Source organism: Rhinolophus sinicus, chromosome 7 (assembly GCF_057876585.1).
Source record: "Rhinolophus sinicus isolate RSI-liver-muscle chromosome 7, RSI-T2T, whole genome shotgun sequence".
In the NCBI taxonomy this organism is placed as follows: domain Eukaryota; kingdom Metazoa; phylum Chordata; class Mammalia; order Chiroptera; family Rhinolophidae; genus Rhinolophus; species Rhinolophus sinicus.
The window spans coordinates 32,510,352-32,529,477 of NC_142507.1; the positions used below are offsets into that span (position 1 = coordinate 32,510,352).

General features: G+C 41.5%; 1 protein-coding gene across 1 annotated transcript in view; it reads left to right on the forward strand.

Annotated features, from left to right (window-relative positions):
- Window positions 1-5,315: 5,315 nt before the first annotated feature.
- SLC44A3 (solute carrier family 44 member 3) overlaps window positions 5,316-19,126 on the forward strand; it is an 88,853-nt gene continuing 75,042 nt past the window's right edge. Inside the window, 6 exon segments of the mRNA XM_088799453.1 lie at window positions 5,316-5,432; window positions 5,867-5,974; window positions 11,348-11,490; window positions 13,715-13,848; window positions 14,584-14,586; window positions 14,793-14,886. Coding sequence (XP_088655579.1) covers window positions 5,406-5,432; window positions 5,867-5,974; window positions 11,348-11,490; window positions 13,715-13,848; window positions 14,584-14,586; window positions 14,793-14,886 — 509 coding nt within the window. The 5' untranslated portion in view covers window positions 5,316-5,405.

The following is a 19,126-nucleotide window of genomic DNA, read 5'->3' on the forward strand; positions in this document are numbered from 1 at the left end:
CACAGGACCTCGCCCAGGCCCAGAAAAACAGAGATGGCCACAAAAACCAGTGGAGTTCCTGGTTTATGGGTAGCTGGCGCCCTTGTCTTCTTCCCCTCGTAGGGCCTCTAATCATTATCTTTTTTGGTCCTAGACTTTGGTCCCTGCCTCCTCCGCCTTTTCACCCAATTCCTGTAAAGCAGACTCCAGGTGTTCGCAAATGGAGCTGTCCGTAAAATGCTTTTCCTACAACATTACCAGCCCCTTCCACAATGTCCCTCTCCTCTCGCCGCCCCTGTTCAACCTGAAGCAGCTACAGAAGAGAGACTCGATGGCCCCTCTCTTTTATAGTAACAAACAAGGCTGGAATGGTAGGTATCTGAATGTTAGAGACCTTGACTTAATGTTAGGTCTCTGAATGGTAGCTCTCAGAGACACTGACTTATAGACAGAGCTATGACTGCAAGAAAACAACAAAATGTCTGTTGGCCTGCCCCTGCAGACAGAGCCAAACTTGCGATAACAGAAAACGCCACAAAACAGCTACTGGCTTGCAGGCAGCCAACATATTCTGTTCAAACAATGCTACCCTGTCAGCACAGCCCCTATAAAACCCTCCTTACCTCCTCCTTCGGGGCTGCAAGTTTCCTTTAGGCGTGCAGCCCGGACTATAGTGGTCTTTGCTCAGTCCGATATACTTTTCTCTCTTACAATAAAAACTTTCTTAACTTGCTTGACCATGCACATTCCTTTACCGCCGACCTATCAGTGACAGTTTCATGGTACCATTATTTTACATGGTACCAAGAAAGAAAAAAATGCTGAGAAGTTATGCTTTCTAATTATATCACTGAAGATATCCAAATTTCAGTCTTTAAAATATGAAAAAAGTGAGCCTTTGAATTGATTAGATACAGTATATATGCATATTTAAAAAATGAATTAATAGACTTGTGTCCATCCCAATAGTAATGTAAGGGAGACACAAGTTTCACAGATTTCCATTCAATCATTATGTGTGAACACACAGCTAAGAAAACATAAGAGAGAACCATTTTGTCTGTGGGGTGTTGGGACTGAGGGTGGATTAAGAGGGCAGTAGACAGAGAAGGCTTCATAAAAGAGGGGATGTTTGATTTGCGCATGGAGGGCAAAGGAGGTCTTCAAGCACTATTTCCTGGGAGATTGTAGTCTGAAAAGAGCCCTGAGTATAGAGAACATGGTTGATATATTTTTTATTTTACTAAGGGCTTCAATGATGAAATACATATTTCAAAAACGTATGCCTTCAGAGACATTTCTTTGAGACAGTATGTGATACCTCTCTTTTAAAACGTGGCCCCCAGCACAATGAGACAGCTCTATTTAAGATGACCCTTGCAAAGCCTTAGAGAAACTCTGGGATGTGGCCAGACACATGATTTTGTAATTCATGTCAAGGATTTGGAATTTAATGTGAGAAGTGTGGGAGCCATGGGGGTCGGGGGAATTTGAACAGAGAGATAATGACCTGATTTATGTTTATTTATTTTTTGCCTGATTTGTGTTTAAATGGATTGTTTTGTCTATGTGGGGGAGAGATTACAGAAAGGCAAGTGTGGAAGCAGAGGGATGGTGATGATGGTTGGGGCTAAGGTGGACTGGGAGAAAATATTTGCCAATCACATAACTGATAAAGGACTTATATCCAGACTACATAACGAATTCTCAAAATTCAATTATATAGGTACAAAACTTGGTGAAGTGAAGTAGGAAATGTCTTGAGGTCATTCACAGGAGGGCTTTGCCCTGTGCAAAGTAGTAACCTAGGGGATAAGAGATCTGATTACTACACAAATAACATTACAATCAGACTGAATGGAAATGGACAAAGGAAAGCCAACAAATTAGACTCTGCAGTCAGCCCCTAGCAGTGTAAGCATCTATCTTCAAAAGAATTTGAGGACCCTAGAATCTGATTGCTCTGTGCTTCCATATTCCAGTTAGAAAGTCTGTGGTTAAATTGGTTAAGTCTATGAAGGACTAATCTCAATTTTCAAACCAAGCATGAAAAAACAATGAGTGAAAAAAGTTCCAGACAAGCTTCGTACCATATACCACCATTTTTAATAACATTCCCTAAGAAGCAAAAAATTATGTCATTTAAGGAATAAAATATTGTGAGATAAGTGTGTTTCAGCAAGGAGTTGATAAACAAAATTCAGAACCAAGGTTACCTGTGATATTGAAGGTTTGGCAAGGGGTGGTGTTCAGGAGGAACGTATGGTAATGCTCCAGTTCTTAAATTGGGAGGTGGCTTCAGGTATGCCTTGTAACTTAGATCTATTGTACATATAACATATATATGCTACATACACCTTTTGTAATAAAAAATTATTTTTAACCAAACTGAAAGTTCCAAGGATTACATTTAGGAAGGGAGCCTGGTGGCTATACTGTCCTCGTATTCATGCATACAAAAGTAGAGAAAACAATTTAATTAACCTCCATGTACACTTCCTCCAACTTTAGCAATTATCAATTGATGGTCAATTTCCCTAATACCTCCACCCACTTCCCTTTGCCCTGGACTTTTAAAAGCAAATCCCAGACAACCTATCATTTTATAAAAGTTTCAGTACGTAAATCTAAAAGATAAGGACTCTCCTTTTTAAATTTAACCCTGATGACATCATCAGGGTTAAATTTAAAAATTTAAATTAGTACTTAAAATCAATAAATATCCAATCAGGATTCACATTTCCTAATCCTCCTCTTCTTATTTTTACAGTTGGTTTAATCTGGATCTAAACAATGTCCATACATTGTAATTAGTTAAACTATCTCCCAAGTCTTTTTTAATTTATAGGTTTACTCTCTGTCTTTTTTTCGTATAATCTTTTTGCTGTTATTGTTATTGTCGATGTTGATGTACTTGAAGACTTTCCCACTCTTGGTCTTATTGGTGGCATCCCAGTGGTGTCATTTCACTTGTTCCTCCATTCTCTGTATTATAATTTGGTAGTCAGATTCAGGTGGACTTTTCTGGCATGACCTCTTCACAATGTAGTCTTCACTGTGAGGACACTGATGTCTGATGGTCCCTTTTTGTGATGTTTGGAAAACTGTGATATCCTAAATTCTATCTTTCCTTCCACTCTTATAAGCCAGAATACTTCTATAAAGAGAAAACTCTTTCATCAGTTATGGGATTATCCTGAAGTATGGTTTGTATAGAAGAGGCAGGATGTTCTTGATTCTTTCCCTTTATTTACCAGTTTTGGAAATAATGAGTCTGCCCTCTAGAAACTTCTCAAGGCAATCAATGAGGCTTCATTTTTACTTAGTATTAGTGTGAATGTATGAATATTAACATATTCGATGTGTTTCAAGATAGGATATTTATAGTTTTTTTTAGGGTCTGGTACAAGATGGGTCTTTCGATGCAGTGAGGCTGATTACATGAGGTAAGTTTTTCATATAATAGTTGAGGATTGGTGGATGCAGTAAGGGAGGGTTTGAAGAGAGCCTTGAAGGGTACAGTCATGTGATAATCTAGAAGAGTGATCTGTGGTTCTGATGAAGAGCTGTTCTCTGATGAGAGCTAGTTGGGTAGTTGGTCTACTGCTCCAGTAAATGGATTTTTAGGAAATTCCTAAAACAAATGATAAAGGTATTTTATATATATATATATATATATATATATATATATATATATATATACAAAATAAATAATATGTATATAAAATAAATACCATTTATTTTATATATATAAAGTTATGTATAAGTTATGTATATTACCTTTATTATTTGTTTTATACACATATATATGTAATATATGGCTTGAGACTTGCCCTTTCCATCTTAAGGTTCTTTCAACCTTAAAATTTATTTCCAGTATATGTCAAATATTTCCTCCTCTCCATTTGCATATCATTCCTTTTCTATTCTAGTTCTAGCCTTGATATTAATTAGAAAATTAAAAAATAAGCTGCCTTATTTTATTTTTTAAAATCTTTTCCTGCTGTCTCTGGAGAGTGGAAACTCCTCTTCCAATTATGAATTCCTCTTCAGCTTCATCTATTCTACTATTTAACCCATGTTATTAATAAATAGCATCAATGAACATTCATTCCAATTATTCTATTTTTCATGTCTAATCTTTCTGTTCGTTTTAGTTTCATAATATTTTTCCCGATTCAGATTGCTATTGTCACCCCTCATCTTCTTAACTATATTTTCATGCTTACTTAAAACCTTGGTCCATAAGCTCTAATAACTCAGTTTCAGATGGTAGACGTTGTTCAATTGTGGTTTTTTTAATAGTAGTTGTATTCCTCAGATGTCTAGTTATGCATTTGGCATGTGAATTCATGATCCCTGGCGTTTCAGCTACCCTGATAAATATTCCTCTGGCCAGGTTTCTACCATCAGGGGAGAAGCAGTATGGAAGCAAACAGTCACCCAGCAGCCTTGGTCGTGTGTGTGCTTGGGGGGAGTGGGGAGCACAGTCAATGGGATGGAGGATCAGTCTGCAGCTGCTTTAATTTTACTAGCATTTCAACTGTGAAGAGTCGGGCAATGATTGTCCCAAGGCAAAGTGGGAGAGAGGCAGAATCTCAGAACCTCAAATTCTTTTATTCCACCTCCCTCCTCAGCATCTCTTCCCTCCACACTTCCATTCTCATAGATGAAGGCTGGCTTCAGGACCCCCTGGGTTTCTATTCTTCTTGTACTTCCTAGCACCTGCGGTTTCTCCGGGGACTTGTATTTCTCCAGGGCAGACTGTGGGAGCCATCAGAGTCCACCGTCCTGGTAGAAACAGCACCGGCATGAAAATCACAGTGGTGTTTGCAGAGACACGCCTTGAGAGCGTCTCCTGGAGTGTCTGGGTTCAACTCCTTGCCTTACAGTTTGCTGGCTGTGTCTCTTCCGCGAGTGACATCGCTGCTGTCCTGTGCCTCAGTTTCCCTCATCAGCAGATTAGGGATAACGAGAGTTTATGCCGTGTGGATTATTTAATAATGCTTATAACGCAATACAACAAAATCTGGCACAGGTGAGCGCTACTCACTCGTTCGCTGCAAATCATACAACACCACATCTGTCCTCACCCCTTGGTATGGATTGGCTGAGACTTCCCGCTTTCAGCTCATGGCCGTGGGGGACCCGCTAACTAGGCAGCAGCCGGGACCCGCCCGGGGACCCCAGTGCTTACGTCAAAAAAGTGAGTGTCTGGAATACAGGGTAGGCGGGACCTCTCCCGAACACCGCGAGGAAGGCGGCTGACTCTGCCCCGCGGGTGCGCACAGAGGGCGGAGTTGACGGCACTCGGAGGCGGCCGCCAGGGGGCGCTGCGCCCTTCCTGTCGCTGGGGCTAGGACTGGGAGTGGAGGTGGGCGGTCGCTGGCCCTGTGTTGGCCCCCGGTCCCGGCAGGAGGCACGGGATGCGTTGCCTGGGCGCCAAGCACCTGGTGAGTGTCCGTCCCGGGGGAAAGGACCCAGGGGTAGGTTACTGGGAGAAGTGGGTTCAGGCTCCTCCTACACTCACCTGCCCCACCAGGACACTTCTGCCGTTCCCGATCCGCACTGATACACTGATAAAGCCCGGCCCAGGAGGGGGACCTGGGATCCCACTGCCGTTTTGGGGCACGACCGTGGGGCCGCCTCCAGGTGCACTAAAAGGTAGGGACTTGGCGACTGGGGACTTCACATCCGTTCCGCACGAGGTGTTTCCAAGCTCTACGAAAGCTCCAGGTGGCCATGGTACAATGCAAACAAACAAACAAACAAACAAACAAAGTTACTTTGAGCAGTCTTAAAGTCAGTTTGGGTTCCGTTTCCAGGTTGGGACCCGTTTGGTGTTTTATTCCCTTTTCTTCAACTTTCTCCCCTCTTTTTCTGGAAGGTTTCTGCAGAGAGAACCCCCAGGCAACGACAGTGGAGACCGCAGATTTATAGGAAATGCACAGATACGACGTGGTTGTTCTTGTTCTTTCTTTTTTGGATGGGTTTGGTAAGTGTAGGTGCCTGATGGGAAAGACACCAGAGTTGTGTGTCCCCAAATAACTGTGCCCCAAATGTAAATCACATGCTCAGGGCTTGTCTTGTGGAAGCCAGGGCTTCTGGAAAGGCTGTTGGAAAGACTGTCTTGTTGCTGCAGGCCTCCTTCTAACAGAAGGCCCCATTAGGAAATAAGAATCGCCCTTTGCAATGGGAATTGTTTAATAGGCCAGTGTGTGGTCTCTTATCTGAGCTCACTGTGCGGAAGTTCTTTTACCATCTCAGCCCCCCAAATTAAAATGTTCTTCAAATGTTTGCTGTTCTTCTAACAGGAAAATCCAGGGTGAGCCTATCGTGTTTCCCCGAAAATAAGACCTAGCCAGACCATCAGCTCTAATGCATCTTTTGGAGCAAACATTAATATAAGACTCGGTCTTATTTTACTATAATGTAAGACCAGGTCATGTCATGTCATGTCATGTCATGTCATGTCATGTCATGTCATGTCATGTCATGTCATGTCATGTCATGTCATGTCATGTCATGTCATGTCATGTCATGTCATGTCATGTCATGTCATGTCATGTCATGTCATATAATAATACCGGGTCTAATATAATATAATACTGGGTCTTATATTAATTTTTGCTCCAAAAGATGCATTAGAGCTGATGGTCCGGCTAGGTCTTATTTTCGGGAAAACACGGTAGAAATAAATTACTCTTAGTTTAGCTAAGCAGAACATACACACACTTGGTTGTGTTTAGCAGCCAAAGGGAAACAGGCCTTTGGTATAAACCCTCTAGTTAGATAGGTAACGATTTTTTTCCCAAGTTTTTTTCTTCTAGTTTCCAGGTATGTATGATGGCTGGTAGACCTCATCAGGCTGTGCTATTTTAGTCCTGGGAGAGTCTCTCAGAAGCTGAATCTTGAGGCTTTGATACTTATTTTACAGTTGTAGATGACAGCAAGAAAAGCCTCACTCAGCTTTTTCCAAGACCATGTTCATGAAATCATCCATTTCATATTGAGGCATGCATTTACTGGCTGGTAAATGATTAATTTATAAAGCCTAATAATAGCTACCAGAGAGTAATTTCCTTTGTTGAAAGGGTTAAAATTGGAATAGACCCTAAAATACCATATTTGTTCCTCTTTCTTTAGGAAAGCATTTATTCACTTGTTGACTTTCCCGACTGATTTCATATGGACAGACATGGTCACAGGCACAGTGAACTGTTGGGCCTGAAAGGTGTAACCATATGTTCAGTTGTCTATATCATGGCCCTTGGAGTGGAGAAAAATTGTGCACCTACAGCAGCTCTTCCTTAACTCCCCACAGAAGGCTGGTGTTTCTATCTGGGTCTGCCGTTGTATAAATGCACGGAGCAGCTGTTCTGCCTGTGCCTGGCAGCTTTGCTCTCGGGCTGTTATGTTATTTAAAGGTCTTCACTAGCCCCTAGTACTTCAAACCTAGTACATCACTGCCAAACTCTCAGTCCAACAGCTGTCTGGGGGCATCATAGCCTGAACAGTTATGAACCATCTGTGAGGTGGCACAGAACTAGAAACTGCTCTAAAATTACGTGCCATTTGCAAAATAAACCTGAAGGCTTCAATATGCCTGTGTTCTCTTTACTACATTAAATTTGAATAATGAGAGTCCTTAGTTGACTGGCTTTTAATATCTTTGGGAACATTTTTAAGCCACAGACATTTAAAACAGAACAAGGTAGTGTTTTTTTATGCTTCTGCTGTGCAGTCTTTCTAGTCTTGTGACGTCCTGACCTTGGTGATGTGCTGGACAGGATTATTATTGGTGGTGCTGCCTGCGGTGAGAGCTGGACAACGGTGGTTTGGGGCGAGCGTCCAGAATTCTAAACAGGGACATTCTGTTGCAGATAGAGTACCAGCTTTTAAAATATTTTCATAAGACATCTAGGACAGAATTTCTTAAAGTCTATACCATCTCTGCCTCTACTTACCTCCCCAGTGTTCTCTCCCACCTCACACTTTCCTACTTGTCTTTCAAAGTGCCATTTTCTGATATCACCATTGATGGTGAACTCCTTAGCACCCATACCGTACCTGGTATACGCACCTACTGAATCACCTATCATATGGAATTGTGATTGTGTGTTTGAAATTAAAACCATATAAATATGCACAGGTCATTTTTGACAAAGAAGCAAAAAACATACAATGGAGTAAAGAAAGCCTCTTCAATAAATGGTGCTGGCAGAATTGGACAGCCATGTGCAAAAGAATGAAACTGGACTGCTATCTGTCACCATGCACCAAAATTAATTCAAAGATCAAAGACTTAAGCATAAGACCTGACACAATAAACTGCATTAAAGAAAACATAGGTACTAAGCTTATGGACCTTGGGTTCAAAGAGCATTTTATGAATTTGACTCCAAAGGCAAGGGAAGTAAAAGCTAAAATAAATGAATGGAACTATATGAAACTTAAAAGCTTCTGCACAGCAAAAGAAACCATTGACAAAAGAAAGAGGCAACCAACTGAATGGGAGAAGATGTTTGCAAACAGTGCCTCTGATAAGGGGCCAATATCCAAAATATACAAGGAACTCATGCAACTCAAAAACAAAAAAACAAACAACCCAATTGAAAAATGGGCAGAGGACCTGAAGAGACATTTCTCCAAAGAAGACATACAAATGGCAAATAGACATATGAAAAAATGCTCAACATCACTAATCATCAGAGAAATGCAAATCAAAACCACAATGAGATATCACCTCACCCCAGTCAGAATGGCTATCATCAACACGACAAATAGTAACAAGTGTTGGAGAGGCTGTGGAGAAAAAGGAACCCTCATACACTGTTGGTGGGAATGCAGACTGGTGCAGCCGCTATGGAAGGCAGCGTGGATGTTCCTCAAATAATTATGAATAGAATTACCATATGACCCAGCAATCCCTCTCCTGGGTATCTACCCAAAAAAATCTGAAAACATTTATATATAAAGACAAGTGTGCTCCAATGTTCACTGCAGCTTTATTTACGGTGGCCAAGACATGGAAACAACCAAAATGTCCTTCGATAGATGAATGGATAAAGAAGTTGTGGTATATATACACAATGGAATACTATTTGGCGGTAAGAAAGGATGAAATAGGACCATTTGTGACAACATGGATGGATCTTGAGAGTATAATGCTAAGCGAAATAAGTCAGACAGAAAAAGCAGAGAACCATATGATTTCACTGCTTTGTGGCATATATACCAAAAACAACAAAAGAACAAGACAAACAAATGAGAAACAAAATCTCATAGACACAGACAATACTTTAGAGGTTATCAGAGAGTAAGGGAGCAGGGGGCGGGAGATGAGGGTAAGGGGGATCAAATATATGGTGATGGAAGAAGAACTGACACAATGGGATTTATAGATGATGTAATACAGAATTGTTCACCTGAAATCTATGTAACTTTGCTAACAGTTGTCACCCCAATAAACTTTAATTAAAAAAAAGAAAGAAATTAAAAAAAGTTTTGATGGTTAAAGTAGTAGTAGTATGGTAGGGACTCAGGATTATCCAAATCCTCTCCCTCTGCCCCCATAAAACCTTCTGCTGCTCTCTATGAGTTTCCCAAGGGAGATGTTAATATAAAGAATACTGATAAATGGGGCTGGCCTGGTGGCTCAGGTGGTTAGAGCTCCATGCTCCTAACTCCGAAGGCTGCCCGTTCGATTCCCACATGGGCCAGTGGGCTCTCAACCACAAGGTTGCCAGTTCAATTCCTCGAGTCCCTCAAGGGACGGTGGGCTGCGTCCCCTGCAACTAGCAACGGCAACTGGACCTGGAGCTGAGCTGCACCCTCCACAACTAAGACTGAAAGGACAACTTGAAGCTGAACAGCACCCTCCACAACTAAGATTGAAAAGGACAACAACTTGACGTGGAAAAAGTCCTGGAAGTACACTGTTCCCCAATAAAGTCCTGTACCCCTTCCCCAGTAAAAAAAAAAAAAGAAAAAAAGAAAGAATACTGATAAATGGAAAATATCACTTCATTATTAAATCTACGGTGAGCTGGGCAGAAGCACAGGACTCCTGTCTTCCCCCTAAGTCCCAACCCAGTCAGGATCCCCACAGTCCAGGTTGGAAGAGCAGGAGAAGACTGCTGAGGCTGCGTGAGTGCTCAGTTACACCCACAGCCTGGGAGTGAGGGGTGAGGGATCTGTCTACCAACAAAGGTGACTCTTTCTCCTCCTGGAGTCTACATAGGAGATGCTAGGGGACTGGGAGCTTCCTTCCAGGACACCTGCAGCTTATCTCCTAAGCCGGGTTCTTTGAGGACAGGAACTCTCTTTTGTTCATCTTTCTGTCGCCCAGTAACAGAGTCTCTGACACACACTGCACACTTGAAGACTGTTATTTTGATTATTAAATTAATAATGAATGCAGAATATCTGAAACATATTTGACTTTGGAACAATGTACCTTTGGAACATATGGTATTGATACTACATTAAATGGTGTACTATATCCTCTCTCCTGGAATGACACTATTGATAACGAGAGTATTAAATGGTATGCTATGCATCACATATTGGGAAACTTACAACACTAAGTTTGTTTTAGAGGAGAATACATACTCAATCTTGATAGAAGGACTGTCAAGCATATTAATGGAACTGAATTTTGAGCTGAAATATCAGATATTCCAAACTCATTATAAAATTGGATAAAAGTAACTAATAAATTGTAAGATGTTTTTTTCCCTCGGAATACCTGAGGTTCTTTATTTTGTGTATTTTAAGCATATTTCAAAACACCATCTTCACACTCACTACACACAGTATTTTGGTACATATCAACCATGTTGTCTCAACACTTGAGGGGCAGAGTCTTCTATTAAGACTAAAAGAAAAAGGAAGAGAGAAGGGGAGGTAGAAGGAGGAGGAGAAAGGGAGGAAAGGAAGGAAATTCAGGGAGAGAAGAAAGAAGGGAGGAGGGAAGGGAAGGGAAGAAGGAAGGGAGAATGGATGGATGGAAAGAAGCAGCATAGCACTGGTGCACCTAGATAAAACAACAACCTCAAGGGAAAGAAAATTGAGCTGTCCTGGTGAACTTAGGCCAAGAAGGAAAAAATGACAGACTCTTGAGAAGTGATGAGAAGATGGACCGGAATCTGTGTCAACATTTTAGAATGCTCTCCTACCTAACCTGTTAAAATAAGTGTCAGAGTAGCAGCAGTGTCCTAACTGACAGTATTGCTGAAGGAGAGAAGTGCAGTGATGCTAGGGAGTTCATTTTCTACCCAGTTCCATTTAATGTCAGCATTTGGGGGTGGGGCACAGGTCCGCAGCCCTTTAGCCAGGCTCTCATGTGCCACCTGGATTTTGCCAGATGTTCATCACAGGTTACTCGGTGGTGGCTGGAGCCACAGGAAGACTTCTCTTTGGCTATGACAGCTCTGGCAACGTGTGTGGCAAGAAGAACTACCCAGTAGAAGGGGCTCCTCTTTCAGGACAGGACATGACCCTAAAGAAGTAAGTGTTCAACTAAGTCCCCAACCTATAGAGGCACTATGTCGTATTTCAAACTTTGTGTAAATTAAGTCATCCGAGCCTGGAAACTGTTTTCCCATTCAAAATTCTGTGAGTCCATCTCATAAAAAGAGAGGCATGTGTGTGGTAATAAGGACACAGGTTTTAGAATCAGCCAGTCCTAAAATCAAATTCAGCCTCAAACTTTTCAGCTGTTTGACCTTGGGCAGATACTTACCCTTTGTGAGCTGGGTTTTCATCCTTTTAAGCATGGCTTGTTATACCCACCTCACAAGGTTTGTTTTAAGCCTCCGCTGAGACACACCATGAGCTAAGGCTTACTAAATGTTAGTTGTTACTCTTATTATCATAAAGTATTGGAATGATGTTACCAATTGTATGTTTCCAAGTGTACACCCTCCGTAGTATTGTGTCCACCTGGAAATACCTCGATCCTGACTGGGAATGCTGGGGACTGTGTCTCACCCTCACCCAGTCTCCACTCTCAACCATGGCACCGTGGGATCGCATTTTCCCCCTCCAACTCCAACACAGGAACAGGAAGGGAAGAGATAAGAGTCCCCTGAGGGGAGAGAAATCCCTGGCCCTGATTTTCTAAATGGAGACTGACTGCTTGTAATAATTTTTGTGACTTGATGACCAAAAGCAGCTCCTAGGAGAGAAATCTTGAGGGTCTGAATAGGTCCCAAGTGTAAGTTTGGCATCACCAAGTATGAATCTCGGACCAGGCCTCTTCTACCCCAGAGTGTTGCTCCTGAGGTGGGGTTGAGGGAGGGTGCTTTGTACTCTGGGTGTAGATTACCTGGGGCACTTCCCCTGCACTTGTGGTGTCACTTGCAGAGAACAGGAGGAGAAAGGGGCTGCCCAGATGCAGCCCTGCTCCTGTGTCACATCATGTTCCTAGTGCTGGGCTGAGACACAATCATCCTACTCTGAAAAGTCTCCAATTCATTAACCTCAACAGCCAAAAAATAGAAGCAACCCAAGTGTCTATCAACATACGCATGGATAAACAAAATGTGGTGTATACATATTATGAGGTATTATTCAGCCTTGAAAAGAATGGAGAGTCTGACACGTGCTACAACATGGGTGAACCTGGAGGATGTTAGGCTAAGTGGAATAAGACAGTTGCAAAAAGAAAAATATTTTGTGATCCCGCGTACATGAGGTCCATAGAGTAGTCACATTCATAGAGACAGAAAGGAGAAGGGTGGTTGCCAGGAGCTGAGGTGGGGGTACAGTGGGGAGTTATTGTTTAATGGGTATGGAGTTTCAGTTTTGCAAGATGAAAGGGTTCTGTGAGTGGGTGGTGGTGATGGCTGCACAATAATATGAAAGTACTTAGTAACACTTAAAATGATTAAGATGGTAAATGATATGTATTTTACCACAATTAAAAACCTTTTAGTAAAATATATGTTTATCATATACCCAGGAAATCTGTCGTCTCATCTATTGTGTATCCACCTCCCTTTCTCCCATCCCCCTGAAGGTGAAGGGAAAAAGGCTTCTGGGACCCCTCCCCTGGAGGGCCACTTTATAGGGCTCTTCCTCTAACATTCCTCTGATCCCAGCAACCTGGACAGGTACTGGGCATGGGTCTGGGAGCTGCCTCTGCTAGCCCCATCCATGACCCGTTAATGACACACCAGTTTTGTTTTCATGCCCCACCTGCCCAGTGTCTGAGCAGCTGCAGCAGGAGGGTTCTCATGAGTGTCCTGGCTCCTAAATTGGGAGGCAGAGGGAGAGACAGTGTTGGCCTCCTTTTTCCCTTTTCACTTCCCCAGGTTCAGCTAGTCTCTGAAGTATAGTTGACCACTCTCAGGTGCAAATATGCTTTCTGTGGATTGCATTGAACAGTCTCTTCACTGCCCTGATCTAGCAGTCCGTGGCAGTTCAGTCAGTCCCTTCCCATCCTTGGTGACTTCCTCAGATAACTCCCTAGTATTATTCCCCAGGAAAGGCTGAATCTGGAAAAGGGAAGTTTTGTTAACATTTGAGTGTGGTTCCCAAGCTGCATGACTTTCTAGATGACCCCCAGTAGGTATAATACATATTGAATAATGCTGAGGCATTTGATTATAAAAGCTTGCATAGTTATTCCCACATTTGATAACATGTGGATATTTTTTAAGTTCCACAATTAACCCCAATGAGAAGACATGCTCTAAGACATTCTTCTGCTGTTTCCTTTGTCTCCTAGACATGTGTTCTTTATGAATTCCTGCAATCTTGAAGTCAAGGATGGGAGGCTTGTTTCCACTGCCCTCTGTGTATCCAACTGTCCTGAAGAGACGCTCGATACCCTGGAAGAGATCCAACTCTTTGCAAAGAACAGTGATAGGCACTGAGGGACCAATTTTTACCCCTGAGGCTGGGGACCACGGTGGGGTAACCTGTGCAGACCTATGAGAGACAACTTACCCTGACACTGCTTTCTCTGGAAAGGTGGAAATTGCCTTTCTTTGGGGGCCTCTTGTGTGAAAACCGCCATAAACATTATCTCTTGAGCTTGTTCAGTTTTATTCAAGCTTATCTGGACTTACCTGAAACTCTAGCTATTCTCTGTTCACTGCTAGGGAATATAGAGTAGACAGCAAACATTTAGGGCCTGAAGGCAGGGTCAGATGGGTCAGAGAGCTCTGTGCACATAGGCACATCCAGTCCTAGAGAGCACACCCAGGCTTCCTGTTGAATTGCCAACAAGTATATTCTTTCATTAAAATGTTGGGGCCCGTGGTTACCAGAGGGGTAGTTGTAAGTTGTACCAAACATTTGTGTAACTGAAGTACCTCGCTCTGAGGCCACCTTTCAGAATTATGTTAGAAGGATTAAACAAGCAAAGGAAAATAAAAGAAATTGAAGGCAACCTACTGCCAATTTTATCTGCCTGTGAAATAGTGTACCAGATTTTAAAAACTTGTTTGCAAGGCTGGGTTGAAAATATCAAGCATGTACAGTAAGTAACCTTCAATTATTTTAGTACCAATCGTATAATGGTAGTATAATTTTAATTGTGAATTTGAGGTTTTAGAGAGAAAGTGAAAAAGAGAGGACCTAACTTGACCTCAGATGGTATGCTTATCCTTTTTGTCTCTAAGTCACCCATTGACCTATTTTCTAGATCTGAGTGCTTTATTCTGTCTACTTACCACTTTTGTAAAATGACTTTCCTTACTGTAAATGGTTTCCTTACTGGATAATGGTTTCCTTACTGGATCCCCTGGAAACATGGGCACAATATAGGAAAATGATACCGTCTGTGTATCTTCTGGTTCCAGGGTCCTCCCTGTGTGTTTATAGTTTGAATTCTTCCAACTACACTCAGAATGCACATGCAGACTCATTGTGCCCCAGGCTACCAGTTCCTCCAAGGTAAAAGCTTCCATACTTTTTCCTTATCTATCAACAAAAGTGACTGGGTACTTGGTGCGTGTCTGTTACTCTTCTAGGTATTGTGGGAAGCACAAAGCAGATAGTGGGTAAAGCCCCTGCCTGCAGGGAGCTTACAGTCTACAGAGAACCAGGGATAAACAAAGAAGGATTATTTGCAACATACAACAGACAGAGGGTTACGAACCAGGCTAACTAAGGAGAAAACTGAACAAACAATACAGATAAAGTAGTCCTAGACAACACTAGAGCTAGCAAAAGTAAAATATATGGATTGTTATTGAGTGGTTTTATAGTTTGTGTGTATTTTTTCTACTCCAGCAATTTGTTACAAAGTAGAAATAGTTAACTTTTTCTTTTTTTGTTGCAACCAGACATTGTTAGTTTTTAAAGCTTTAGATTTCTCCATGAGAAACAAACCTAGATGTGCAAAGCCAAGGGGCCACCACACCTTTCCTCTCAATGAGAACAGAAAACAGGTCCTTCTGAAGAAAACCACTCAGTGAACTCCTTTCAGGGTCTTATTCATCCCTATGAACTAGAGCAGGACCTGGCACAGGAGGCATCTTATATTCATAGACAAAGCTACAATGATGAAGCAGTGGTTGCATTGCCACGGTAAATGGCTCACGTTTGGGCCATTGAGAAGGCTAAGGAAAAGTGCAGTTAATGATCATTGCCTCTGTCAGGATGCTGAGGTGTACTGAAGGACGACTTGGGTTTATTTTGTGTTACCATTCTTTTCAACATTATAAATATGTTTAAATGAATGAGACTTCTGTGCAAAATCCATGATAAATAATAATTTAAGTAGTACAAGGCATGTGCCAACTATCTAGTACAGTGTTTTTTAAACTCTTGGTTGGAACTCACAGTAAGAAATTTATTATGTCAGAACCCCAATATATACATCCCTTCACACACACTTACGAGGTCTGACAATTAAGTTCGAAAATTTGTTGCAAAGCTTTTTTGTTATCAGAGGGATTATTCATTATGACTTTGTACCAACTGGACAAAGAGTTATCCAAGTTTACTATTTGGAAGTGCTGAAAAGGCTGCGTGAAAAAGTTAGAAGACCCAAACTTTTCACCAACAATTCATGGCTCTTGCATCATGACAATGCACCAGCTCACACGGCACTGTCTGTGAGGGAGTTTTTAGCCAGTAAACAAATAACTGTATTGGAACACCCTCCCTGCTCTCCTGATCTGGCCCCCAAAAACTTCTTTCTTTACCTGAAAATAAAGGAAATATTGAAAGGAAGACATTTGGATGACATTTAGGACATGAAGGGTAATACGACGACAGCTCTGATGGCCATTCCAGTAAAAGAGTTCCAAAATTGCTTTGAAGGGTGGACTAGGCGCTGGCATTGGTGCATATCTTCCCAAGGGGAGAACTTTGATGGTGACCATAGTGATATTCAGGAGTGAGGTATGTAGCACTTTTTCTAGGATGAGTTCGTGAACTTAATTGTCTGACCTCGTATATATATGGAACAGAAATAGAAGTCTCAAAAAACAAGATTTCCCCTTACTACATATGACTCACTCTAGAATAGTTCCTATTCTATTTTACTTTTTTAAAAAAGTAATTTATTTCATAATCTTCTAATGGGTTGCAAATGAAGCTTGAAAATACTGATCTAGCATGTGCTAAAAAAGTACTTGAATAGGTTGTAAGTGAATAGGAAGAAGAAGACAGTTGACTATCCTTGTGACATTCTTTTCTAAAATAAATAGTTTGTGCTATAAGCAGTTGAAAGAGGAGAGAATTATTTGCAGAGGTGAGTACCCATTGCATTTTTCTATAATATTTTTAAAATTCTGGGTCATGTCAGATATCATAAAAATGTCTCAATGAAACATAACTGAACCCAGGAAAATAAACTACAATAATCTAGTAGTTTGAATGGAAATTGTTTAAGGAGAGAAGGATTTTTTTTTTTTTTAACTTTATACCCTTTGACTCTCAACTCCCCATGTCCCCCTCCCCCGAGCCCCTGGCTACCACCATTCTAGTTTCTGCTTCTATGAGACTATTTTTTTTTTCTAATTACATTTATTGAAGCAGTCCCTATAAAACAGGTCAAATTTCCTTGATATCTGGGAAAACCAATATTCCAGAATTTGCCATTACCGTCAGAGCTAACTTACTCCTTATGATACCAAGACAAACTAAATGGTTTCAGTTGCAGGGGATAAAGAGGCATTTGTGGACATATACTAGGAATTTAATGCACAACAAACCCAAACAAGAGATGAAGGCCCACGGGAAATACAGTACATTAAAAAAATGAATAAATCCCTTAACCTTTTGTGTATACCTTACAAAATGCTCTCATATGGTAACTCCCATAGCCCAGTGTACGGTATTACCATCATCCTCATTTTGCAGGTAGACTGTGGTCCCAGCTCTGCCAATAACTAGCTTATACCCTTGAAGGAGACTCAGGCCACCCAGGGCTCAGCTGTTTAGTGCATGGCCAGGCCTCACACCACAGTCATTTTGTCTGTCCCTTCTCTCACTAATCAGTATTAGAGACACCCGTTTCATACATGGCAAATAAATCATGGGGAAATAGAAGCCAAGCACCTTTGAGCAGACTAACCATATTTTAATTCTAATTCACAACTTGATTTATTTTTTTCTTGGTATGTATTTTTTAATACATAAATATCCATATTGGTTTTGCAATGTTCCTGTGTGATATGTATTTTAATGTGCATAAATCATATTGCACATTTTTCTTAATGCTCTATGTTTTATAGATCTGTTCATGTGAATGAAGGTTAGGGGGATTATGAGGGATGCAGTCAGTGCCCTGCTCAGACCTGCTTTACCAGATGTAGTGGCCTGACTCCCAGCTGTTGTATGTATTGGCTGAAAGCCACTCACAGATGCCACCTTCTCCGAAGAATTGCCCTTGGTCAAACAGAAGCCAATTAGCCAGGGAGACTTACCTCTTCCCTCCACCCCTGCCCCCGGGATGTGGCCAGTGACTGACAGATATAGGGGTACAAGTGCCCCAGAGCACCCCTTGGGGTCAGGCTAAAGCGAGTCTCCGGCTGAGACCCCCTCCTCACTTATCTTTCTTTACCCTTTTCTTTCTCATTCCTTCCCTCCTAAGAACACTGTACCCCTGAATCACTTAAACAAGAATTTCTTAAACGAGAGTCCCTTAGGCTCTGACCTATGATAGTGACTGCACATTATCATCCACACTGGTACAACCACCATTCTATTCTCTGCTTCTGTGAGATTGACTATGCTCGATTTCCCATATAAGTGAGATCATGTAGTATTTGTGTTTGAGAAGGGTTTTTAAAAGAACACTCTTTGTAACTGTGCCTGCAGAAGGAATTGAAAGAGAATGGAATTTTTCAGGTTGTAACTTAACCTGAGCTGAATCACTTCTCCTCTTCCTGTAAATGGGAGGGCAACTGCAACTCCACGGGAGCTTGATATTGATGATGATACCAGCAAGCACTTACTGAGCTTGTGATGTTTGTCAGGTACTTTTCTAAGCTTTTGACGTGTATTAATTTATTTGGACCTCACAAAGCCTCTGTGCTGTAGGTATTGTTTCCATCCCTGTTTTATAGCTGAGAAAAGCGATGGAGAGATGGGTTAAGGTTGTGGAATTGCTGGCGTTCAAACTCAAACAGCATCCACATTTATTTCAATAACCAAAAACAAACAGTCAAGGCTACATTGGTTTTATTTTGCCTGACAAATGGCCTCCTTGGGCACACACCAAAGTGTGTGTGGGGGTCCCATACCATGTGTCCTAGGGTCACCATCTCTCTACCTCTCAAGCCAGTCCTTGTCTTTTCATTGCTTAAATGTAGACCTTTCTAACTTTTCAAGTGAAGACAAAACAGCTTATTGACCAGCCTTTCTTGGATGGATTTAGGCAGATAGAAATAACCTTGAGGGCTCCATTTCCTTTTCCTACACAAGCAAGTGTTTGTTTTAAGATAGAAATGATCATATTTATCGTGGAAGAGCCGGGCCAAGAGCAAAAAGCTTGAAAACATGAGAAGTGTGGCTATAGGGCCAAAGTACATTTTCTAAATACTTCTTTTTGACTAAACCAATTGTTTCTTCTTCCTCTGTTGATCTCACGAGGTGTAACATGCCCTTTTAGAGCAATGGCTGAATATCAAGAAGGTTCGTTACTAAGTAGGTATGAGCTTTTAAGGGCAGTGAAAAATTA